We start from the raw sequence: 24,796 nt of genomic DNA, 5'->3' as shown, positions 1-24,796 counted from the left end.
CATTTTGCATGAATGTTCTGTTCAACAGAGTTGTTGAGTTGAGCTTATTTCGCTCGGTGAAAAAATCGTAGTAACACAATTGCAAATTGCAAACAGATTCATATGTCAGTTTAAAACAGAAGAATTGGGTTTATAACCAACTAGTATAAATTAAGTCGTCAAAACTATGTTTAGGGGCGTTTGTGTGTTAAATGACCTATCATAAACTCCATGTCCAAACAGCTTTATAGTGTTGACTTCCAGTCAAAACCATTTCATTGACCATGAAGTGCTGTTGTACCATATTTGCTGTTGTACACGTATATTTTTTTTTGCTAAAAGCTCTTAAGATAGAGATACAAATAAAGAAAATTACGCAAAAAACAACACATCAAAATGCCATTTCACGAGCCTGCTTGCCAGTCAACAGTTTTAAAGATGTTTAGTTGTGATGTCGGTTCCAGTTCGATCTAAAAACAAGGTTTGGTGTCAGTAACAACACAAAGACCTGTTTAACATTTACTATGTCCTAATTAACTCACTGTGTTTTCTGATTGCCTCGGGTATCCCCATTTTAGGTCCAATGCATCGGATTTGTAGACAGATAATATTTGCCGTTTCAGCATTAGTGGTGCAGTCGCTGTTTTGCTACTGCTTATTCGGGCTACTGTTGTAATTCCAACTTGTTTGCCTCGTATGGTGTTAAAACGTATTTGTCTTAGCATCCTAATGCTAACAAGCAAAACTGCGTCGAAAATAACCAGTACGCTGTCTGCACGAGGACCTTTAAGAATGGCTTGTGATATCATTTGTTCGTGTGTAAGTCTTTGTACATTTTTAAATGTGACCAAGTGAAAACGTGAGTTAGAGTTCATTGTGCTCATCTCGTGTAATCTTTTTGTGAGAGCATTAATTTTCATTTCATTTTCGGGGATGTTATAATGGCCACCAACCATTACGACCAAGTTGACTTTTTCGCCCTTTGCGAGCACATCTTTCTGCAATTGGTACATAAACTTGTCAAAGGTGGGGTCATTCTCGTGCCGCACCAATATTGTGACGTAATCCTGTTGTTGCATAGTATCGAGACATTTGTTGTCTTGTACCGGCGTGGAATTTGGGAGACAGGAGTGCAATTCTACACGTTCAGTAAAAAACGGATCAACGAAGAAGCGTCTTGTTTTCACACTGGTTTGCGACACAGTGCGGTAAGTAGTCCACCGTTTAACGCTGTACAAGCATATCTCTTCAACTCCCATTGGAAGAATTGCCCGGTAGCTTTGAGATAACACTGACCCTGTTACTGTTGAGATATTGTTTACTGTCGGAAGTTTACAACGTTTTTCTTCTGCTTTGCCAACATAAAAGTTTTCCCTCTCGTCCATGAGAAGTTTTTCTAATTTTGTCTTACCGGAGTAGTAACGTTTTGTCTTGTAGTACGAACTCCATATCACAGGTGATTCCCGCAGAGAAAGCTGAAATCAGTATATAGGTAGTGTTCATTGACAAATCAAATACATGCTGTATACAGCAGTCGATCAATTACCTTTTGAAGATCATGCAAGTCTTTCTTCTTGTAACCTATTTTCTGCATTACATTTTTGATGCGAAGCCGAAGAATCAACAAATGGAATCGGTACTGATACTCGGGCATCTTGTTCGAATGAAATATAATGCCCTGTTCTGTATAAATATGACAACAACTGTATAATTCATGCAAATAGAACATGTCTAATTTTATTCTATTAATTTATTTTACCACATTTAACTGCTTTTGTTTTTTAGCAGACTGAAAATCAGTATCTAAATCAGCAAAGTTTTCAGTCTGTTATTAAACGCAATTGTTGTCTCCATCTCTCGTACTGAGTCTCTGTTGACTCGTGATTTTATAATATACTACACACAGTTGACTTTTTGATAGAAAGGTTATTATAACTGATATTCCAAATATGATGAAATTTCAGGCTTATTCGAATAGAATACGCACCTAAATGTATGTTGGAAATGGATTCAATGTGCGTAGGTTGAGTTTTACGGTCGTAGTTTTGGTAAAACAAGCATGATGCGTCCCATGCGTTTGTACACAGTATCCCAGTAAGATTTGTGACACATCTGCCGAATTCAACGTCGTCGTGCTTTGTGTACAGTGTGCCGAGACACTGACGAAGACGAGGAGCTACCATACGTAGCAGCTGTCTGGACAGAATCACCCCTGATCCAGTCTAAAATATAAGGATACAAGTTCTGGAGAAAATTTACCACTGCCTGCCAGAAATGCTATTCACAAAGTAAGGCAAGAGTGTTGGAAAAGGAAAAGTTTCTGGAAAAGTTTTCTGGACTTGCGACGCACCAGCAAATAAAGTTAATGAGGAAACTTATTATTAAAGTGGGGTTTATTGATACAACAACAAAAAGTTACGAAACGGAACTATTCTGCGACGCCCTTGGAAAATTGAAACGACGCACCAGGGCGTCGCGACGCACAGTTTGAGAACTACTGGTGTAATGGGTCAGCCGAGCCGAGTTCCTGCCGGCATTCAAATAAATTTACTGAAAGTTGCACCCCTTGTCTTTGGCAATACATGCGAAAATTTAAAAAAAATCACACTGTTTAAACTTTAAAGTAAACTATTTTAGTTTACTAAAACATTATTTCGTGTAAAAAAAGGAAATGTGTTTTACCTTGCAATAGTTTTCGCCAGGTTTTAAATACAGCTGGTCGCCTCCCGGAATTCCGAAACCAGGCGAGCCGATTTGTAAAGGTTTGGAAGAATTATATTGACTTAAAAACTTGGCCAACTTTTTTGTATCGACGTAGGCGTCATCATCAATTCGCATAAACCACTCGTAACTGCATAATATCGTATAGTTCACGTTCACCTTATGCTTTAACTGGTTTAAACATTTTGCAAAGAATCGCTTCTTGGCCGTTTAATGCAGTGTTTCATGCGGTAACGAAACGAAAGATTATGAGGGTTTACTTCAGGGTGCGATCGATAGACTAAATTAAACGGAACGAAATGCCGTTATTTTTTTTGATCGGGTATCTCGGTTCAAACATTTATTGAATTTTTTAATCAAACATTTATTTCAAACATTTATTGATGCTTGAAATTTTGAATTTTTGCGCTGCGCTTGTAGTTACCAGCTCCAAGAGAATATTTCAGGGGTTGCAATTTTCTAACTTTGTTCGGTTAGGGGTTGTTAAAACCACAAAGATATATTTTTGTTGACTAAAATATAACGAAAACTTCATTTCAGCCTAACTTACGACATGATAATATATCATCGCAAACGAAATAGCAAAAAAAATAGGCTAACCCTTTTTTGATTTGTTTCGTTCCGTTCCTGTATAAAACACTGGTTTAAATTTTAATGCCATGAAAATAAACAAAATAACATGAATAGAACTCAAGGCTTATAAACTAGCAGGAAGCAAATTAGTCAACTTTAGTAATGCACAAAGACGCTTCAAGCAAAATACTACATTTTCGATTAATATCAGTAACCGCTTACTCATCTATGTAGGCATTGTACATGTGCATGAACATGGAGTAATATTTCTTCATTGGCGGGTACATGTTGTCGTCAACACCTGGAAGTTTAACTATCGTCAGATTTCCGCCGATAAAAGGATTCGGACCAGGCGGCAAATTTGCATACACTTCAACCTTGACCTGTACAAACATGAACAAAAATAAAACAAAATGGACGTTGCAGATTTTAGTCGCAGAATTTTATCACATTAACAAAAAAAACTCCAATCTTATTTCACTATATGCCCCCAATACTCTTAAAGCGTCTATTAATAGTACCTTTGGGGGTATTGGCCAACTGGGGAAGAACCACTGTTCAATTAAAGATAATTTGGTAGAGTTACTAACATCATACATGAAGGAAGTTACTTCTAGTGATGTACCGAATCGGCTAAATTTCGATTCGGCCGAAACCGAATATTCGGCGGTTTTGCCGAATAAATTCGGCCGAATCAACCGAATCATTTCTGACGTCACGCGAAGTCGTACGCTACGCGTTTGACGGGAAAAAAATGTTTATCTACCAGGCAGCCAGTGCAAAATAGTTGTTTTTCGTCCTTATTTCACTTCTGTGGGGTTTAAAATTGCCTTAAGCATGATTGGCAATCTGCCAATGAATTACTAATTTTTTTTGACTACCGTGGGAAAAATGATAATGTGTTGAAAAAGATAAACATTGACACAATTTCGTTATGTTTGGGCTTTTAAAAGATTGCTTGGACCTTAATAAGCAGAAAAGACACGTTTAACGCTTTAAATTTGTGTTCGTAAAAGATTCGGTTTCGGCCGAATCGCAACAAATTATTCGGCCGAAACCGAATCTTTGCAAAAATGATCGATTCGGCCGAATAAATTCGGCAAACCGAATATTCGGTACATCTCTAGTTACTTCCCAATCCTAATATTCTTTATTTTTTTTTTTATTTTTTTTTTCACGGGGTTCGAATCGAGGACGCTTCCGGGTACAAATCACGATCAAGGTTTTTTATGTCTGTATGTGGGTCAGACGCGCCGGACCATTCGGCCAGGTTCCTACCGTCAGCTCATTGCGTCACCTAATGAAATTTAGCCAATGTGCGGCTGACCAACACAGAAACTCACACCATAGGTTTGCTAATTTCCGGTAGGTGGCGCAACGGAACATAGGGCTTTGCAATGGCAATAATTGCTGAGTCATCTAGTACAATTTCTGTATTTTCACTGTTCAGAAAGAATTGTGACACAATAAAGGTATGAATTCAACATGCTATTTGCACTTACAGCAGGGTCATGATGAGCCGGTGACAACCACGTGTTTAATATCCAATTCACTCTGCTATTCAAGTACTTCTCGCTCGACATTAAACCTGCAAAGCATATGTTTACTACACAATTTACATTATGCCAACAAGACACGTGTAAAACAGAGCAGAGCACAGTGTAATGTAGAGCGACATTTTTGTTTAATTATATTCCTGTATGTTATCCGAACATGTACCATGATTTTGTGGACTCTTTAGGCTACATAAAATTGCTATGCCGTAGGCGCGTTGTGACTAACCGTTTAAATCGAAATTACGGGAATGGCATTAGATCATTACGTTAAGCGAGCAGCAATACTAAGGGATCAGCAGGGTAAGAAGACTAGTTGCTACTATGTAGTTAAATTTTGTATCTCTGCTGATAAGACCGCAAGTACATGGGAATGTCTGGGCCACTTCCCAAATTTTTAGTGTTTAGAAATTGTAATTTGTAAAACAAACCTAGGTAAATGGAGGCATTTTTCTTTGCTGGTAACTTCCAGCACGCGCTAGATGTCATCGGTGAAGAAAAGACATTGCGTTGCAGCCACAAACCGATCCCAACGCCAAAGGTAAACTTTAAAATCCAGCTTAAAGAACAAACAAATGGATTAGCTGTAAGTAGGCAAACTTGGGCATATCTTAATACCTGAGTTTTTGATTGTGGAGACTAGATACATGGAAATTTCTCATCTGTTAACGTTTTCTCCGCACCAAAAATCAATCTGAACCGAGTTTAAAGAATCCAGGTTTTATTTCTTCATTTACTAATTCTGTTAATAGCCTTCAACGTTTTTGTCTGTATGCTGCTAAACAGTTTTTGCTATCAACAACTAACTTCATTAGGTATTAATACACTGTCCATGCTGCTCGTGTTCATTAGATCCATCTGTTGGCTGCGACAACACCGTCGGGCTGGCTTTAAAGGCTTTAAGCGGTTTTACGCTCAAGGCCATCACGTTTGTCGGTGTTAGATTTCATAAGAAGCAATCACATTGTTATGGCAAACCAACACATTAAAGCGGTTAATATGTAGGTGCATCATAAATAGCTGGTAAAAAAATCATTGGAGTTCGTGGTAAGCAGGTTTAATTGTTAAACTTCGTGTCGATAACCGCAAAACACGTGTTTTATCGATCATGAAAGTTCTAACTTACGTTCATTGCTAGAGTTTGGCAAACAAAAAGGTACCCGATACCCCAAATCCATGCAAAATATAAAAGAAAATATAGCAACAATCTTTGCACGGAAAAATCTTACTGCTAATGTGACTGAAGCGTTAATACAATTTTTTTACCCAATATTCGGTCATAACTAATCCAATGCACTAAATGTAAAAAAACATATTACTACTCATCTGGGGCATCGCGGTTTGTAGTTTCATCATTGCAAGATTAAGTTACATCAAGCTTTGTCCCAAATGTAATAGGTGTCGTACATGAACGAAAGTGTTTTGCAGTGCGCATTTTTAGACATAAGATCGTTGTATGCTGCTTTGAAATGGTGGGGGGGGGGGGGGTTTGAATTTGTATAGCACAGACCAGTAAAACTATTTTAAACCAATGTTTAAGGTGTTTGGATAAGTTCTCAATCATAACGTTTTAATTTATTGAAGTACGACTTTTCGGCAGAAAATCCCTCTTGTTTACTCTGTGGTACACCAACGTCAAAACAAAACACCTTTGGGCTGTTCACGACCGCCAAAGAAATTTAAGCACATATTCATCATTTTGTCTCTGGAACTTGTGCCTTTTTCAGCTGGTTTCTCTCTTTACGTTCAGCCTTGATGCGGGCGATTCGTTCATTTCGCTTTCGTTTGGCTTCTGCTTCCGGATTCTAACAACAAAAAGCAAAAGCCGTTGTGTCAGTTGAAGGCAGAAAAACTACAGGCACTCAATACAAACGGTTCCAGATACTACTTAAATCTAGTACAGCTAAAATTGCCAGCACAAGTCTGTGTATTTCTTTAGGTAATGTAACAATAATAGAGACAAAGCTATTTATGGGTCCCCTTCCCTGAAGGGGACACATATTGTTTTTGTCCGTATTTTTTTTTCTTTTTTTCTTTTTTCTGTCTAACGCTGGCTTGTGAGACGCGTTTGGTCAAGTAAGAGTGCTCCAAATTTATTCAAATTTACAGAGATGTTAGTTAATAATCCAAATTTGATCCTCCTGAAGTTTGACTCCGATTGACCCAGCGGTTCACCCACAGGCCCCCAAAACGTAATTTTTTTGAAATGGCTTTACTGACTAAAGTACAGCATCTTGGAGTTTCATGCTTTGTTGTTTGGTGCAATGTAAAGTTTTTCAAAGAATTTTGTATATTTTTTTCGGATTCACCAAATTTTTACCGTTTAAACCCCGAAATAATCGGTTTTAGTTTTAAGGCAGAAATACATGCCCTATGGTGCAGAAATATTTGAAAAAGTTAACAATTGTTTAAGCAGGGTATTCGTTTAGTATTTAAAATTTTGCCAGTTACCTTTACAACCCATAATATGTGTACGCTATCAGTCAGATATAAGTCCCAAGGGAGGAATTCACTGGTTTACGATTAAGGCGGCAGAGCGGGAGTGCTCAGCTTGACGTCTGGACAGACTTTTACGAGACAGTCGTTTCGGTGATTAGTAATCAGCTGTTCTTTTGTGCAGCAATGCTGTGTCGTTTTATTGAGTTATCACGCGCATTTTCAGTTTTGGCGCAGGTTTTACACCTAAGACGTAATTCGAACTCGATAAACGTACTTCGGTTTCGTTTATGTCAGGCAAAACATCGTTGATCAACATAAATATGGAATTTAATAAACTTAACTTTTTCGAACGCCGTGATAAATGGTCTTTAAATTCTCGTTGTCAGCTTGGCCGTCTCGTAACCACCGGTCACTAAAGGTCAACTTGTAGGCATTACAACACCGTTACGAATTTTTCGTCATAACGTATCTTCTTTATTTTTGACAAATCAATTCAAGAATCAGTACTTAAGTCATGTATAAATTAGGCCGAACGGTATTGTTGAACACTAAGGACTGCATGCCATTAAAAACAGTGTCAAAAGGTCATTACACGGTCGTTTTTGCGAAACAAAGTTAAGTGAAAAACAAGTTGTTATGTATACCTTTGTAGCAAACGACTTTTTTTATAGTGTCTAATACAACAGTTAAGGCTTACTAGGAAAATTTGTGTTTAAAAACTGAACTTGAACGACAATATCAAGGTCAAAGCAAGAGATTAAATTGAATGTATTTTCCCCGTTCTTTTTTCACTGATTTTATGTAATTATATGACAATAATGATGCTAAAAGAATACGGAAAGGAACTTTTAAAGTTAAGTTTATGCTTTGTGAAAAATTTGTCCTTAAGAATATAAAAATAACCGCCACATAGGTTTACCGTAAATCCGCATAAACACGCGTGTGGGGACCCATTCGTTTTTGCTTGCAAAAACAATCATGTATGTAGATAAAATTGTGTATAGTCTAGTAAATTGGTAAATATCGTATAGAATATATAAAATGGAAGTATATCAGAAAGCCACTTTTCTAGTTGTTTTTAGAATGGCAACAACTGATGATGTTGTTATACACATTTTACTTCAAAATAATAACTTTTGTCCATACTTTTCCTTCCATTATAAGCGCTTTTCGTTTGTTTGTCCGTTTCTTCTCGCCAAATTTATCATTGTCCATCCTCTGCAATAACAAAACCTAATTTGACAAAAAGTACGCAGCACACAATCTAGCTCTGACCAATATTTTCCCCACCTGTTCAGCTTCCCGTTTCATGATGTTTACTTTGGTTAAAATTCGCAAAACTTCGTCTTCATCAACATCGTATTCCTTTAGTTTGGTATCTTTCGATATATTACAAATAACTTAGATGTGGGCGGCGTAATTTACGTCAGTACAACAACACCTTGAAAGGCAATTTACTTCGCGGCACTCTCTAATCGATTTTCTGTTTTATTTTTAGTGATGGGACGGGTACCCGGTACTCGGTACTCGGTATCGATGGTATCGAACGATTTCAGTGGTATCGATACTCGTACTCGGTATCGAAATATTTTGTCTCAGTTTTCGATACCAACGTGCGAGTACCGAAGGCCGATTTACACTATAAGAACACTGGAAACTTTGTGCCAATATATGCTTCGGACAGTACAAATTTGGGAAAAAGTTCCGCCAGGTTACGTATTTTTTTGCTATCTTATGGAGATTACTTTTTTCTGCATGTGTGTGTGCACGCCTGTACGCCGGCCATGGCAGATAAATTAGCAGGTGATATACAACTAAGTACAACACTGTACTTAAGTACTCGGTAATCGTACTCGGTACTCGGTATCGAAGGTATATAGATGTGGTACTCGTACTCGGTATCGGTACTCGCTTCAAAACCTGGTATCGTCCCATCACTATTTATTTTAGAAGTTTATTTACTTTTTTTAAGTTTCGTTATGGCAACGCACAGGTACGAAATGACATGGCTTGCGTAAACTTGTCTCGTACTTTGTAGAAGTTTTTGTGTTTATCTCGGACATTCATAACGGGAGAATAAAATGATACGTAAATGGCGTTTACCGATTGCATGGTATCTACAAAAATTAACAGTCTACAGCTTTTAAACGTTTTTATCGATTTACAACCTACTAAAAAATGGCTAACAATGACTACATACATAAACCATTCTCTGAAAAGCACTTACTTATGTGTTCTTCGATACTTTGTACACGATGGATATCGAATTGTGTGACAAGGGAAATAGCCATACCACTTCTTCCAGCTCGAGCTGTTCTTCCTACCCTATGGATGTAGTTCTTTGCAAGTCCTGGTATGTTGTGATTAATTACAACCTGTACAATAAATAAACATGGAGAAAATTTGTTTATGCTGTGTGTCTCAATCTTCAAGTCATTTTTTAAAAAAAACAATCACATGTCTTACAATTTTAAGATAACTTTATTATTAAAATGCAATTTTGAACGGAAAAAATGCTTTGTGTGTTAATAAGAGAAGCAGAAGGTGTTGCATAAAATCAAAAAAGTACATTAGAACAAGTAATACATTTTTAAAGTGAATAACATTTTTTTGTTGTCTGAAAACACGGCATGTTTTTGAAAATAAAATGGTAGACACCTGAACAAGAGGAATGTCCAGACCACGGGCAGCTACATCTGTGGCAACTAATAAACGAATATTGCTGGATTTAAATCGAGCAAGCGCAGAAAGTCTTTGCCGCTGTTTCATTCCAGAATGTAGAACAACACAATCAAAGCCAGCTTTTTGTAGCAGCATTCCTAAAACATGGCAGTTTCTGCAAAATAGTAGACAAGTTGACCCCCAAAGTTAAAGCTTTAAAACAGCTTCAGTTTAACAAACAAACATTTTTAGGTACAGATTCTTTTGCACAGCACAATGAGCAAAAGTTTGCATCTCAAGCAAGTATTTTTGCAATGCAAAAGTTTTAATTTCTTTACAATTTTTTTTAGTATTACATAATATTGGTAAATAGGCTTTTAGAGGTCATAAGGTACATGATACTAGGCTAATGACCTATTTGTTACAATGACATGTCAGTTTTTGCCACTGAATGCAGTGTATACCTGCATGTTTTAGTAAAAATCATAATCGAATGATTGGGAGATTTCTCCATTAGATCTTTGCAAATGTAAACTAGATATCCATCTTTGACATGCTCAGGTAACAGAATGTAGCGCTGATCCAATTGATCAACAGTAGAGACTCTGCAAAAGAAAGAGGTTAATAGATCCAACATAATGCAGCTGGTAAGTTGGGATTATGAAAATGTTATACCACAACTTACGTTTTTTCAGCTTCCCAGAAAAATGGTTTCTTTGTTGACAATTCTTGAAGTTCATTAAGTGTGTCGGTTAGAGTTGCACTGTAGAGAAGGGTTTGCCTAAACAAACAGGAGACATAAGTTTTCAAACAACAAACACAGGCATACACCTAAATTCAGAAAATCACCTTTCTTTTGGTAAAGCTTCAAAAATTACATCCAGGTCTTCAGAAAAATCACCATCGAGTTTATCTAGCAAACGGTCTGCCTCATCCAAAACCAGAAATCTTTATCAAACACAGGCACTTATGATTTTGAAAACTCCGACAATACAAAAAGAAGCAAATTTATTCAAGTGAAGCACAATGAAACCTCAATATTCCCATACACACTTAGTACTTAGTCATTAAAGACTATTGTCATGTGAATGAACAACCTAAACCTACTTTATCTTTTTAAGGTTCACATTTCCCTCTGAGCTTCGAAGCAAATCAGCCAGCCTCCCTGGTGTTGCAATTACTACATGTGGCCGTTTCTTTAGTGCAGCAGCTTGCTGTAAAGTATCTAAAAATATAAAAAAAATACACAATATATCAAACGCAATAATGAATCAACAGCAAAAACATAACATTAAACAATTACCCATTCCACCAACCACCACAGTATGCTGGAGGTTGATTGGTTTTCCTAAAAGTGCAAACTGATCAGCAATTTGATATGCCAGCTCTCTTGTAGGAGTGAGAACAAGACAAAACACTCCATATGGATCTTCTGAGAGCTTTTGTAGAACAGGTAATGCAAAAGCAGCTGTTTTTCCACTTCCAGTTTTTGAGCACCCAAAACAATCACGACCTTAAGATATATACATTATAATACAACAAACATACTGACTAAATATAGTTGATACTTTTTGGCATGGTGATTAAGCTCTATGTTCAAATAACTGTGCACACCTACCTTGTAGAGCAGGTGGAATGCAGTTGAATTGTACTGGAGATGGTCGCCTAAACCCCAGGTGATTTAGGTGATCTAAAATCCACTGATTAAGTCCAAGGTCTTCAAAGTTTCCTTCGACTTCCATAGTTCAAAACAAATCAGTAATGGCCACAATACAAGGGCACTTTTTATCACCTGATTACAGTAAACGTATGTTTCCGCGAATCAAACAAAACAGAGAAGGAAACTTAGGACGTCGACAAGAAAAGGTCAATGCACATAAAACAAAGCAAGCAAGCCGTTTTTACGAAACGAAAGAACCCTTCATGTTCTGGACATAAAAAAACACATGTGAGGTTTTGATGATTTCTATGATCGATTTAATTTTGGAAGGTGATTTCCCGGATACACAACTTGTAATTGGAAAACGTGATTGTCCCGTAATGTAGTTTTCGGTTTACATTTTTCCACTCTAGCTGCCGTAAACGCAAACCCAAAGCAATGAAAAAGGTTACTTTTACAAAAAAGGGCACGAAGAAGTCCGGTATTTCTATTCCTGGTACTCAACCTTCGACCAACAACGGACTTTTGCTTACATCGACCGGAATTCCGTCGCTTGATGCGTTACTTGGAGGAGGTCTTCCAGTTGGCACTGTTCTTTTGATCGAAGAAGATCATACAAACCGATTTGCGAGAATAGTTAGCAAGTGAGTTTACTACAAACTGAACAATAAAGCATGTTGTATTATCAAAATACAACTGATCCAGTCTGCAGAATACATGGCTGTTGCCAGCAAGATCACAGGACCACTATGACCACATGTGTTTTTATATGACCCTTGATTCCTCGTGCAAAACCATTTTTACTAGGACCAGGCTGTGCTTTGTGCCAAATTGCCACAGGAAAAAATAGTAAAAGAAACAACTTGCGCACATTGCCATACTCTGCAGACTGGTAACCCATGATTTTTTTTCTTCTCACATACTAACTTGGCTAACAAGGGTTAAAAGTAGAGAACTTGCAAACATAGAATTATGCAATGTCCATTGAAGTGTCGTAATTATCTTATTTATGGTTTATTCATACTCTAAACAGCATGTCTTGAAAGCATACAATTTAAATGCATTGCAGTTTTTTTTAATATGTTGAGCAACTTTTGACTGATGTTTGTTAAGTTTTCTGTGTGCAAACATGTTGTAAGTCCTCCAAATGGTAAGAAATCTTGGGCCAAATATAAACCCTGGTTGTAATATAGCAAGGTTAACAGCACTATTGATGATAAATCTGGACCTATGATAGGATTTTTATCATCACCATTAAAAATGGTTGCAAAATTGCGTTATTTTTCAGATACTTTTTAGCTGAAGGAACTGCATGCAATCATGGAATATACCTTATCACTAGAAATGAAAAGCCACAAAAAATTCTATTACAACTTCCCATGCCCACAACCATGGAAAAAGTTTCCAGAGAGGCTGGTAGTGGTGAAATGAACATTGCAATTCGATATCATGATCTTCCTAAAGCCCAGAAGAGTGTGGCTGATGTATCTAGGTATGGGCACCATTTTGATCTCAGTAAAACCATGGATGCCTTGCAGCTTGCTGATAAGGAAGTTCATTCCTTAAATTTGTTGGAAACCATTGACAAGGAAATAAAAGACATTTTCAGGTGCACAAAAATTATGCTTTCTGTGTTGTGCAAGTTTGATGTGCATTAAAGTAGCATCACAAATGCAATCGGTTACAACTTGGGCCCCAAATGTTTTTTTGGTAACTGTTATGCCCCCAAAAACAGTTTATCTCTATTAAAATGGAGTGAACTTCTGGTTGATTTGCCTTTTTATATCCACTTGAATGCTATGATTGTGAAATAACTGACATTTAACATTCTAGATAGTTTTACACATACATATAGTACCAGATATTTTCTGTATGTTTTTTTGTGTACAATATTGTGTATCATAAACCTGATCAACAGTTACCAGAACGGATAAATTACTTGTATCAGTGAATTACCATCATTTAACAATTTGGCTCCATATTGATAAACTACTATTAAACCATTATTATGCATACAGGTACACACTGCAGCAAATCAAGATCAAAATTGACACCAACAACTATGCTGCACCATCTGACACTGATGTGGGCAACGAAAAGAACCTTAACATACTAAGGGTGGCCATAACAAACTTTGGGTCACCTATGTGGGGTGAAAATGACAGTGAAACAGCAATGAAGATTAATAAGTTTCTTTTTTGCTTACGGGCATTGGCCAGGCAGTCTCTTATGGTATGTTGCATTACCATACCCACTAATCTGTACACATCGACACAAGTAGAAACTTTTAGGCAACTTTGTGACTGTTCAGTTGAGCTGCAGTCTTTTGAAGGCAAGAAGAAGAACCCACTATACAAGCAATACCATGGTAAGCTATAAAGTATGTGTAGTATATTTTATAATCACAAGTCACCAGAAACTCATCTACTGTTTTTTAAGATGTATATATTTCATCTAAGTAACAGCCATCTTGAGTATCAAAAAACGAGAAACAGCAATATTAAATTATACACAAGTTAAGAAATAAAACACAAACATGAGCTGCAAAAACTTATGGTTAGGTTGAATTAGATCTTATTTAGGCCAGCGAAAACACACAGTAAAACCATGATAAGCTTAGAAGAACTTGTTTTGTATTAATTTACGAAATGTTAGTGATTATATTGCTGTTGGTCTAACTGCTTTTTTAAACATCTAAATTCTTTTTAGGTCTCCTTAAGATGAGAAAATTGTTGTGTCTAAATTCACTGCTGCCTTATGTGCCTGAAACGCTGGACTTTGCATTTGAACTCAAAAAGACAAAGTTTGTCATTGAATACTTGCATCTTCCACCTGATGTTTCGGACACTGCAAGTCGACAAGGTGTAGAGGAAATAGATACAAATAAAGTTTCTAAATCCTCACCATGTGGTGGTACTACACTGAAAAAGGACTTAGACTTCTAACAATGACACACATTTCACTGTATTTACTGTTCCAAATTTTAATGCATCATAAGCCTGCAAACACTTTTATCAAGTGATAGAAAAATATAGCACCATTCCAAGACATTTTCTACAGCAGTTTACTGGTGTAGTTAAACTATAGGTCAGCAACTGGTGATGTAAATCACTGTTCAAAGGCCTAACATACATATACATTGACAGTGAAAAACCAGGCAACTATATTTTAAAAATGTACACTGGCCTTCTTTCTTGGCGTAAAATGTTCTGTATTGTAAATAAGAGCTTCACATATTAGGGTACACTTCTTGTTCATATGGTTGGGGTTGATCAAGATACTCTGAAATCGGTTTGCTGAAAGCGGTGTTTTTCTTGAATGGTGTGTCCCTTGTTTTTACTTGGGAAACTCCCTGTCAACACAAAACATAAATGATGTATAATATAGTGTGTCTTAAACTTTTTTTTACTAAACAACTCCATTAACAGTGTAACTGCAGATGTCCACCATTGTGCCATCCACTTCTATGTGCTCCATAACATTTTACTTTATGCAGCAATTTCCTGCTTGGGGATTGCATTAGTGCAAATGTGCCGCTATGTTTTCTTTCAACTAGTGAAATAAACTCAACAGTTTGTTTATTCTAAAAAATCCTAATTGATGTACAAAACTTTATTACCTCTGGACTTTATGTGACCACAATTGCCCATTTATTCTTCAGTAATCCCTTAATAATTGCCTATGCTCTAGGGGTGTGCTGAGGCCCACTTTAAACAACCATTGATGTAAAATGTTGATACATAAAATAAAAATTTTATGTTAAAAATCAGGCCAAATGATAAAAAATATGACATTGTACCAAAATTTTTAAATGCTTAAATGCATATGTTGCAACAGCATTTTTTTAACAGAACTGCATAAGCAACACTTTAACAGGGCCCTTAGTACTTGCAAAGCATGTGACAATAAACACTGTTTTCAAATTCCTTCAATAAAGTTAACTTTTGAAACCAAAACACAACTTCTGTTCTTTATGTAAACCTAAATACTATTGTTTGGTCAAATTGCCTCTCTGTATCGCCTATATCCTGTTAAAATACATACATGAATCTTGTCTTTGTGCGATGACCAGAAGGTAATAGATTGCTCAGTATTGACATTGTGGTCCTGGTAAAATAAAACAAAATGATGTTGCAGAAAAAAACAAAAACATTAGAAAGTGTAGTGACAATTTAAAAGAAATCATGTTTGTAATGGGCTCTTCCTCACACATGTTATAAAAGTGGTAGATGAGGCACCTGACACAGATTCTTTAACTGTTATTTGTGGAACTGTAATTTTGCAAACCAGGTATATAGAAAAATCATTCACAGATTTGTTCTTAATTATATTGAGAAATATACTGGACCAATTAAAAATAAAAGTGACATGCTTTATCGTTAAAATGTCAAACACTTTAAACACACATCACTTTTTTGATAAACACACATCACTTTTTTGTTTACTTGGGCCGTTACATTGTTCATTACAATTATACTGGATTTCGATAACATGCCCTTATAAATCTCAATGACTTGGCCTGTCTTCTATGATACTTGACTGGAATGAGTACTTGTGATCTGGTAAACAGACCTGTTTGTCATGGCCCATACACAAATCATTACCTACCTTTGTAGGAGGTGGTACAGTGGAAACAAAGTCAGGTTTATCAAAATCCTGCTGTTTTATTGTTAAGAATTCTGTTGCTGGGGGTGGTGGGTTGAACTCTCGGTGGGTCTGTTCACTAAACGTAAGGACAGTGCTTGATTTTTACCTGCTCAATCTGAACCATGAACTATGCAAAAACTATAATGTGGTTACACATGTTTTTTAACTACTTAAAATATGTTTGGTAAAAATTCACCACAGTGAGTGTTTAAATACACCTGAAAAATCTATTTCAGCTTTTTACTGTAATTGGTAACACATCAGTCTTCATATGTGATAAATATGCAGTAGTTATGTAACACAAAAAATAATTAACTTTGTACAAAATATGTTTAAATACTGTTTACTTTTGGTAAGCACGTATGTATGTAATATTTATTATTTTAGAAAAAATAAAAACTTAAAAACACAATATTTGACTACATATAAATTACTACCTACCCTACTTGATTGTACAACATTTTTTCAACAAGCTCTTCTTTTTTGCCACGTGTTCTCACTTCTGGAAATCTTGGTTGTTGATAAGATTCTCTGACAGTAGTGAGTTTTGCGGCATTGGCCTCAAGGTTTATTGTGAGGAGGCCTTTATGGCCATGGCGATGCAACTGAGCACTGCTTGTACATTCAGAGTTCACATCTGTTGGCTCTAGGGATGCAGCAGCTCTCTAGTAAAAAGGGATTTCAAAAAATAAATACAAAGCAATTAATACGTTTTGATGTAATATGTAACTGCAATAATAAATGGGTCACGTCTAAAACTGCGGGCCCGCTTGGCCCAGCACTTGGCCCGTTTTTCCCTGCGAGAGACGTGCCAAGCAATGGATATTGTGGGCCCGCAGTTTTTCCTTGCAAGAGACGCGACAAGCAATGGATATAGCGGGCCCGCAGTTTTTGTACTTACGAAAGACGCGACAAGCACTGGATATAGTGGGCCCGCAGTTTTTTAATTGCATGAAGTGCTGGGCCAAGTGATCCAAGTGGGCCCGCAGTTTTAGATGTGACCGATAATAAATGGCTCTATTACAGTATATATGTTGAGTTGAGTTTATTTCGCCGGGCAAATTCGTAGCAGCACAATTGCGCTAAAATATTCACCAGGCCGGAAATAGCTGCGCAACGTTCAGACGTTAAAATGCATGACAAAATTGAGGGTACAATTGGTGGAGGGATGGTAGACGCAGCTACACCGTTATTATAATAAGCACACACCTCCTTTTATTTGATCAGAAACAAGCTAAAACAGTTAACTATTATGATCATTTTCAGATACCTGTCTGTCAAAAACTGTGGTCTGGTTCAAATTATGGCTTTACATTGGTGTTTCCAATAATGTGTAATTTAATTAGAATATATATATAACCACGAAACTTGCTGCTAGTGTTGCTAAATTAAAGAACCAATTCACTTTGGGGTAAGTTTCTGTAAGCTTTTCAAAGTAAAGTTGGTTGGACACCCCACAGCCCTATAATGGCCGACAACTCCCTATTTAAAGAGTCAAAATGATGACAAATAAATATCCCTCAAGTTGTTTCGTATTTGTTATGATTTTGTAAACAAGGTAACACATGAATTGGAATTGATGTAGGTTTTTGGTTGATTACCTCTTCAACCCAGTTTTCTAACAGACATCTTCCACCCGAGTTATTAAATCGAATTTCATTTCTTCCTTCAAATGACTTCATCTTAAAGATCTTAAAAGTTTGTTCTTTGTCACAAAAACGTTTTCGAACCTAAAAAATACAGTATCCAACTTGTGAGTCAAACGATGCCATAGCAACATTGGATGTTTTGCATCGATGCATAATCGCTTATTCATGCATGCAATTTATTTACAAATAAGAATTTCAAATTAAAGTACTCTTACAAATAAGTAATAATGATATATTTCCACAAATAAAAAATATAAATTCAATTAATTGATGTTTTATTAAATAAACAAGTGGTTTTGTGATGGTATGTGGTAGCATTTTTTTGTATTTCAAAAACAAAACAGATGTTTGATGCGAATAACTTCTGTGTTTGATAGAAAATAGTTATAAATTATAAAATTACCTACAATTGTCTCAAATAAACGCTTATCAAATTAAGTATTTTTTATAAAAAGTGGAAAATTTGTTTTTGTGTGTTGCACAACCCCTAGGAGGCAGCAGAGTATTAAAAATATTAATCTGCTCGCTGCTGCATTCTGTGCGCAAAATTGTCCAGCACTTAAATACGTGCTGTGTGCAATGAAAAGCCTGATGTATTGATTAGTATTAGTTAAAATGCCCACAGCAGATGGCCTGTGCCTTTTGATGCAGACAAATTAAAAAGCAGTTACTTAAATCGATAGTTTCTGCCCTGAATAATTTTGGGAATGATTAGAAAACAGTAAGCTACTAGGATGCAAATTCTTGTAAAAGTATGTATAACAGTAGAAAGTAACAGTGTGTTTACATTGTTTTTTAGTTTAGAAGACTGTATAGGTTAAACAGGTCGGTTAGTGTTTGTAATAAATCATGTTGTTTTAAAAATCAACTAATATTGGTTGGTAACTGTTTCAATATACTTTGTTATTTTGATGATTTAATGTTATTAGCCTGCATTACTTCAATGTAATTTAATGAAAAACAGTGGTATGAAAATGTATGTATGAAAATTTTCAGTTAAAATACCAATTTGACACAAAACATATGACATTTTTGTGACACTGTTTTACACCAACACCACTTCTATATATTCATAAAATGGTACTCCAACATGAAAGTGGGAAACAAATATAAAGGTCTATAAATTGAAAATAACCCTTTTAAGTACAAATACCATTGGTAGCATATGTACATTTACTATGTAACTAACTGCAATGTGAGTTGTTATTTGATCAAATAGGTTTGTACAGTGCATTATCATTTCATTTCAAAGGAATGTTCATTACTTTATGTGTGCTTGTATGCCGCATGACTAACTTACTTGTGTAAAAAACAAACAACAACTAATATTTAGCATAATTTCCATACCACTACCACTAATAATATTAAGTCCCATACAGCCACATGTATGGAATCTAGACAACAGGAAGTATGGCAGGGCCCTATCTGTCAGTCTATTGTCCTTTTAAATGCAGCATTCAGCAAAAAGGGGAACTTTTGTGGGATGTGACTCAGAGCCAGAAAAACAACAACAGCATTTTGGCTTGTACCTTCTTTTAAAGTATCAGTGTCATTGACATTGAATCAGTTATGCAAAAGATTATTTAGAAATCTGCTGTGTCCTGGTGTTTTTGTTGAAATTCCTTATGTGACCCTTCAAGCATGACATGCAGTAATTAAGATGTTATAAAAAATGACAGGTAGGGCTATCAAGTGCTCATAAACAGTACCTGAAAACTGCCAAAGTTCACAAATGCAAGCCAGCCAATATCCAATTAGAGAAAGGCAAAGTTTCAGAACATGTTATATTGTCATGTGCAAAGCTAATAGCAATTTTTGTTGTAAATCCTGGATTCAATTAACTCACCACGTGGAGTATGGCAATGACCAGGCCGGGTACACTTGACAGACGTCCAACGACATCAATATTTATGAATTAATCCATTTGCGTCTGTCAAAATTCGCCGGCGACTTGCGAGGCCAAAGGGCCGCCATGACGCTCCGATCATAGAAAAAATTGTGTGTCGCTCCGAGCAACGGCGTGTATTGCCTGTGGACACAAGTTGAAAGCGTTGCTCGTAAATTATGCAAACACCCGAGTGTGTTTACGATTTAGCTCGCCGAGCGCTTTTCGGCGGACGTTTGCTCTCCTTGCCTCTTGTTGGAGCACTTCAAACAAATTCAATTGCGTCAGGCGCTGAGATAAGACCAACCATTCCTGGAAAACCGCTCTCGATCCCACCGAAGTCCCACGGACTGACGGAGGCATCGCCAATGTCAAGATATCTGCAACCGCATCCGCGCCTCCGATTATAACGATGTTAACTTTTTTGTTTATTTGTTCGTTAGCCACCCAATGCCATTATCTAGTATAGTAAGGGTAAAGGAATTTACAATGTGATCCTCACCAGAACGATGATAATTTTTGCTAATTTGGCTGCAAACGCATGTTCCCATATTACTCGGTCAAACGGGTTTATAAGTTTTTTTGTCAAAAAGGCATTATTGTAACAACGGAGGTTGTGTTGACCTGTTTTTAATAAAACCTGGCTTAACATTGTAACTTTGTGTGATCCGGGGTCGCATAAAGTGTTTTTCTCATTATTTTCAAATGTTTTCCATCAAGAGGCTCATTTTAATTAAAGATTATCTTGAATCTTTTCAAACCCTTAGCGCCTAAATATAATTAGGCATCTGCTCTTTTCCCACAACTCGTTCGGCCTTGACATTCTCGGCTGGCATTTTCAACCTCCGCTCCTGCACTTGATCGCGCCAAATTGACCGCCGCCGTCACGCTTCACCGCGCCCGAAACGTCACGCGCCTCTATCAGTCGCTTTCATCTCTTGGCCGCCATTTTTTTCAAGCAGGAGCAACGGACATTTTTTTAAGCACGATATCGTTTGCGGCTCGATGCGTGAAAAACTGCGACAGCGCAATAAGATCGATGTCTGTTGGTCGACGAATCGTTTGTTTGAGTTATATTTCTGTTATTTTTAGAGGTTTGTCGATAAATTTAATCCTCGAATTTGCCACCGAATCCCGCGTTAGGCGATTTTACAAAATAATGCACAAATTGTACTGTTCATTGCTCAAGGGTGTTTTAATATTGTGTCTTTAATCTATATTTACGACGATGCATTTTTAGAGGCAATTATGTTTGTTTTTTAATATTTTTTGTGTGTAAAACACCAAGCTGCAGTCAACGTGGTAAACCACGTCTTACAGTTTTCCGTTAATACCGGCAACGGACCACAAATATTTCCGACGATTACTCTTCTTTCCTATCTTGCCACGTCTTTGAGGCGAAACAGTTTGCAGAGCGTAAAAAAATGGAGTACACCGAAGCGCTCTCAATAAAACAAGGCTCCGCCGCTATCTCAGTATCGCGCCTAAACGCCGGCGGATCCATTTTGGCTGCAGACATTGCATAAATACCGTCGCCTCAGACGTCACGTTCAAACTTGTTGGAACCATTTTCCTCGAAAGGAGATTATCACGTGACCAACCGCCGCTCCGCGTCATTTTGTTCGCATCGTTGCGCAAAATCGCGCGTTTTTTTGTAGGGCGCGCCCCGTTTTTGAACCAAAAATCGATCCGAACTGCTTCATTTTTTTGCCTATTTTTTCAGCTTTTGACTGGTATATTTGTTCGCATGGAACACTTAATACGTGTCGCGTATTTTTTAAAAATCGACGAAAAATCCGAGTTTTTTTACAGAATTTAATTGTTTTTGGAAAAAAAGTAACCTTCCTTCGTTTTAGCCTACACCTCATCTTTTCCATAAACCAATGCACTTGAAGTGTCGAATTCCTGATCAGAAGGCAGCAAGTTCCTTCATAGAGGAAGCTTTATAGGGCGTCGCTGCCAAACCGCATCAATCCCACGCCTCTGCGCCCGAAACAAGCGAATCCATTGTGCCGCAATCGGTAATTGGCGTTTTCCGTGGGCTTGCTATACACCCGCCAATGATGACGTCAGATATCGCGTAGGCCCTCAAAGCAGCAAAGGTTTCAAGTAGCACATAGGAAAAGCATAAGGCGTAGGTGGGTTCAAAGTCAAAACGGAAGCCAACTTATCAGCGTTGGCGAATAAGGATGAGGGAATACGGCGATTGCTTGTGACTTTGTTTAAACGTATGGCGGTTTCAGTGAATATGACGAGATGCCAATTAATCCCGTTTCACTCAGCTCTACATTTGCACGTTACTAAAAAGGTTGAAGAGAAACCCTAAACTGCAAAATTGAAGATTTAAAATCACAAAAAAATGTTTTGAAGAATCCTTTTAAAATGCGCTTAATTTATTTATTTTAGGGGTCTGAGATCGTAGCAGTGTAGAGCTTTAAACTGTATGTGTTTTCTTTTAAGAAACCTTTGTCGTTGTGTCGGAACTTTTATGTCAAAAACCAAATTGCGCTTATCCGCTCTTTACTTTATCACCATTTACACATTCTCTCGTAATTACACTACCGAATTTGTTAGTCGGAAATAATAATTTTGTAACAAAGAAAGAACATTGGGTGGCTTTCCGCATTTCTTTTTCCCATGTGTTTATGGATTTTCAATCGTAAAACAACTGTTTTCAGGCACTAAACAAGAAAACTTTGGTTTGGAGCAATTCGGAAATTTGTTCGCCTTTCCCTATTTCATTCACTTAACCTACGATAATCGAAAACCCTATTCGCGTTATTTTGCAAAAGCAGATGTTTGCATTTAGTTAACACAATTGTAGAAACTGAAACGATGCACACTAACTCGTTAACACAACCGCAAAACATGGGTTGCAGATACCTTCAATGTCCGTCTGTTTCTTCATGGCGAAACATTTTCATTGCCACATTTCATAGTGGTTGTGTCTAAATCGCTTGTGTTCGGTATACAAGGATCCACTTCCTTCTTATATCAATATTTCGCGACATATCGACGTAATTTCTCCCATTTTAGCGACGTCTCACCCGTCGCACGATTTAACGCGCGCAGATTTTTTCGCTTCGCCCTCGTGGCTTAGTGGTCGTTCTTTTCTGGCCGCAAGCGCCCGTCGAGGAAAAAACGGCGCCATTATTACAGCGACGTGTGCAGCCCAGAGAGCTACAGAGAGCTGCGCTGGCCTGTCAGCATTTGTTTGCTCGGGCTGTCTGCCTATCAGTTCATAAGCTCGGGTTTGTCGATCGCCGGGCGTGCCTTTCCCTGCACCGCGGCCTTTGTGCCAGCGCTTGGCGTGTGTGCTGTGCAGAATGCGCGCGGGCTCGCCTAGTAGAGCCTCTTGTAAGTCTATTCAACCTTATGTGCAAGCAGATGTTTGACTTATTGCAGAGTATAGTATTAAACGTTTCTGTAAAGTTTATATCAGTATCTGATAATGGAATAAGGATTGCTTTAAATAAGTAACGGTTGTATGCATTAGGAAGATTGTTTGTAATTTGTTGCGTTAAGGAATGGAAAGCACAGTAGGACGATAGACACAGTTTTTCAGAAGGTAACGTTTGTTGTTTGCAGTTGAGCTGTAGAACAAACAGCCACCCGCTCACCAGCACTGGCTGGTCAGTTGAATCGCTTCTGTTCTATCGCGTGCGTCCGTGCACGCGTGTTATCACAACAAATGGCTGCCCTCTTTGTGCCCGAACAACGGACCACCCCTCTGCTTGCTTTGACTGGCGATGAAGGTGCCGCTAATCTCGTTTCGTTGATGCCCCGGGTCAAGCATTCACCGATGTGGCCGTTGAAGCGCCTCTGACAGGCCGTACGTGATTCTGGTGTCCCCCATTGCCCGTCTGTTGATAGAGGGAGTTTGCAGTCCTAACTGCCCGAATAAAAGACCGGCGAAGTGTGGTAACTTGTTGAGGCTACCAAATGGTTTGTTGTGTTTGCCGGGTTTCCTTGGTTTCGTGTATGACCCGTTACCTTGTTTTGTGTTTTTTCAGTTGTTTGTGTTCTTCGCATAACAAATGACTGCATATATAGTTATTGCGGAAACAGTTTTTATTGGTTTTCATTCATCGGCATTGCAGCACGTTTACCCTTGTACTGGGGAGCATCACGAACTCGTGTTTGTCTTGCCTGTTTACCGCGCGCTTTCAGCTCCGCCTGACGTCATGCGTGACGTGAACCGCGGCCACCCGGCCGTGAACGTCGCTCGCTGGATAGCTGCGCAACGTTATTTACCGAAATCACCTTCGATATGAAGTGAACCGGTACTTGTTGTCATCACGACTTTGGAGGCGGCGTTTTGGCGAATTGAATTTATAATCGCGGTCGCTTGTCAGTCAATAAACATTTACTGCCGTCGACTTTCAAGGCACCGGCCATTGTTAACTTCTGTGTACACGGCAAACAAGAGATCCCCGGTTGCGGATGAGGAGCACGGGGGCGGGCAAGAAACCCACCCATGTCAGTTGCTCAGTGTATTGTCGCTGATTCACACAACGCGTAGTCACGTGATCATGTCTTGTGCGCTTATGTTGTAAGTTTCACGTGATGTCATCGAAAATAGAAAAAAAATGTGCGAATGATGATTGGCAGCTGATACAGAAAAATTGAAGAGCAACAGTGCATGTTCCAGACTGTGTTTGACAGGCGCCGTAAGGGTCATAAATTGCAGTAACATATCAATAACATGGGGCCTTTACGGACCTTGCTTATGTCGGCTTTCACTGTTAACGCTACACTAATGTTTGAAACGCTACCGGCACCTGTTCATGTTTCCTGGCTCGCCGCCGGGAGTGACTTATTCCCTGGGCGACCGTTTCACGCTTTGTTGCCACGTTGCTTTGCAGTCTGCACAAACGGCGAACTGTTCGGAATAGGGCAGCCAAGAGTTATTTATACATCTACGACCGAAGTTTCGTTCGCACAAGACGTCAACTCTTGGAACTGCCTAATTGTCGATTGATGCTTCCAAAATAGATTATTCTGTGGGTTTAGCTCCTCCTAGGTTATT

The 24,796-nt window shown here is 37.9% G+C and overlaps 4 protein-coding genes across 4 annotated transcripts; 1 reads left to right on the top strand and 3 right to left on the bottom strand.

Annotated features, from left to right (window-relative positions):
- Nucleotides 1–284: 284 nt before the first annotated feature.
- LOC145213849 (uncharacterized) lies at nt 285–5,821 on the bottom strand. Its single transcript, XM_080082258.1, has 9 exons — nt 5,445–5,821; nt 5,258–5,385; nt 4,776–4,861; nt 3,496–3,656; nt 2,662–2,830; nt 1,967–2,201; nt 1,526–1,662; nt 522–1,454; nt 285–449 (listed from the first exon to the last, which is right to left on the bottom strand). Exons 1-9 carry the CDS (start codon nt 5,486–5,488, stop codon nt 384–386), a joined length of 1,959 nt encoding a protein of 652 aa, XP_079938384.1. The 5' UTR covers nt 5,489–5,821; the 3' UTR covers nt 285–383.
- A 558-nt stretch (nt 5,822–6,379) lies between these two features.
- On the bottom strand, nt 6,380–11,874 carry LOC145213852 (putative ATP-dependent RNA helicase DDX49). The gene is made up of 11 exons (XM_080082261.1): nt 11,545–11,874; nt 11,230–11,439; nt 11,034–11,151; nt 10,776–10,874; nt 10,612–10,707; nt 10,391–10,531; nt 9,924–10,101; nt 9,493–9,640; nt 8,556–8,644; nt 8,412–8,483; nt 6,380–6,631 (listed from the first exon to the last, which is right to left on the bottom strand). Exons 1-11 carry the CDS (start codon nt 11,666–11,668, stop codon nt 6,521–6,523), a joined length of 1,386 nt encoding a protein of 461 aa, XP_079938387.1. The 5' UTR covers nt 11,669–11,874; the 3' UTR covers nt 6,380–6,520.
- Nucleotides 11,875–11,911: 37 nt separating this feature from the next.
- LOC145213855 (elongator complex protein 4-like) lies at nt 11,912–14,888 on the top strand. Its single transcript, XM_080082263.1, has 4 exons — nt 11,912–12,230; nt 12,875–13,195; nt 13,605–13,954; nt 14,296–14,888. The coding sequence occupies exons 1-4, from the start codon at nt 12,025–12,027 to the stop codon at nt 14,529–14,531; spliced, it is 1,113 nt and encodes a 370-aa protein (XP_079938389.1). The 5' UTR covers nt 11,912–12,024; the 3' UTR covers nt 14,532–14,888.
- Nucleotides 14,816–20,613, bottom strand: LOC145213857 (sperm-associated antigen 8-like). The gene is made up of 6 exons (XM_080082265.1): nt 19,729–20,613; nt 17,835–17,963; nt 16,675–16,898; nt 16,195–16,309; nt 15,631–15,693; nt 14,816–14,938 (listed from the first exon to the last, which is right to left on the bottom strand). Exons 2-6 carry the CDS (start codon nt 17,913–17,915, stop codon nt 14,816–14,818), a joined length of 606 nt encoding a protein of 201 aa, XP_079938391.1. The 5' UTR covers nt 17,916–17,963; nt 19,729–20,613.
- Nucleotides 20,614–24,796: the final 4,183 nt, after the last annotated feature.

The sequence above is a fragment of the Phallusia mammillata genome, chromosome 2 (assembly GCF_965637545.1).
Source record: "Phallusia mammillata chromosome 2, kaPhaMamm4.hap1.1, whole genome shotgun sequence".
NCBI lineage: Eukaryota > Metazoa > Chordata > Ascidiacea > Phlebobranchia > Ascidiidae > Phallusia > Phallusia mammillata.
This window is presented reverse-complemented; position numbering and strand designations above follow the sequence as displayed.

Bases quoted from the DNA above. Each gene is read 5' to 3' on its own strand.
- LOC145213849 (XM_080082258.1), bottom strand. From the start codon at position 5,488: ATGAGAAATTTCCATGTATCTAGTCTCCACAATCAAAAACTCAG. The intron at 2,202-2,661 runs GTAAAACACATT...CTTATATTTTAG, and splicing joins CTGGCGAAAACTATTGCAAG to ACTGGATCAGGGGTGATTCT. The intron at 450-521 runs GTGAGTTAATTA...CCTTGTTTTTAG, and splicing joins CGAGGCAATCAGAAAACACA to ATCGAACTGGAACCGACATC.
- LOC145213852 (XM_080082261.1), bottom strand. From the start codon at position 11,668: ATGGAAGTCGAAGGAAACTTTGAAGACCTTGGACTTAATCAGTGGATT. The intron at 10,875-11,033 runs GTAGGTTTAGGT...TGTTTGATAAAG, and splicing joins GTGAACCTTAAAAAGATAAA to ATTTCTGGTTTTGGATGAGG. The intron at 9,641-9,923 runs GTGTCTACCATT...TTTATTGTACAG, and splicing joins TGGACATTCCTCTTGTTCAG to GTTGTAATTAATCACAACAT.
- LOC145213855 (XM_080082263.1), top strand. From the start codon at position 12,025: ATGAAAAAGGTTACTTTTACAAAAAAGGGCACGAAGAAGTCCGGTATT. The intron at 12,231-12,874 runs GTGAGTTTACTA...GTTATTTTTCAG, and splicing joins TTTGCGAGAATAGTTAGCAA to ATACTTTTTAGCTGAAGGAA. The intron at 13,955-14,295 runs GTAAGCTATAAA...AATTCTTTTTAG, and splicing joins ACTATACAAGCAATACCATG to GTCTCCTTAAGATGAGAAAA.
- LOC145213857 (XM_080082265.1), bottom strand. From the start codon at position 17,915: ATGAAGTCATTTGAAGGAAGAAATGAAATTCGATTTAATAACTCGGGT. The intron at 16,310-16,674 runs GTAGGTAGTAAT...CCTTACGTTTAG, and splicing joins ATGTTGTACAATCAAGTAGG to TGAACAGACCCACCGAGAGT. The intron at 15,694-16,194 runs GTAGGTAATGAT...TTATTTTACCAG, and splicing joins CTGTACCACCTCCTACAAAG to GACCACAATGTCAATACTGA.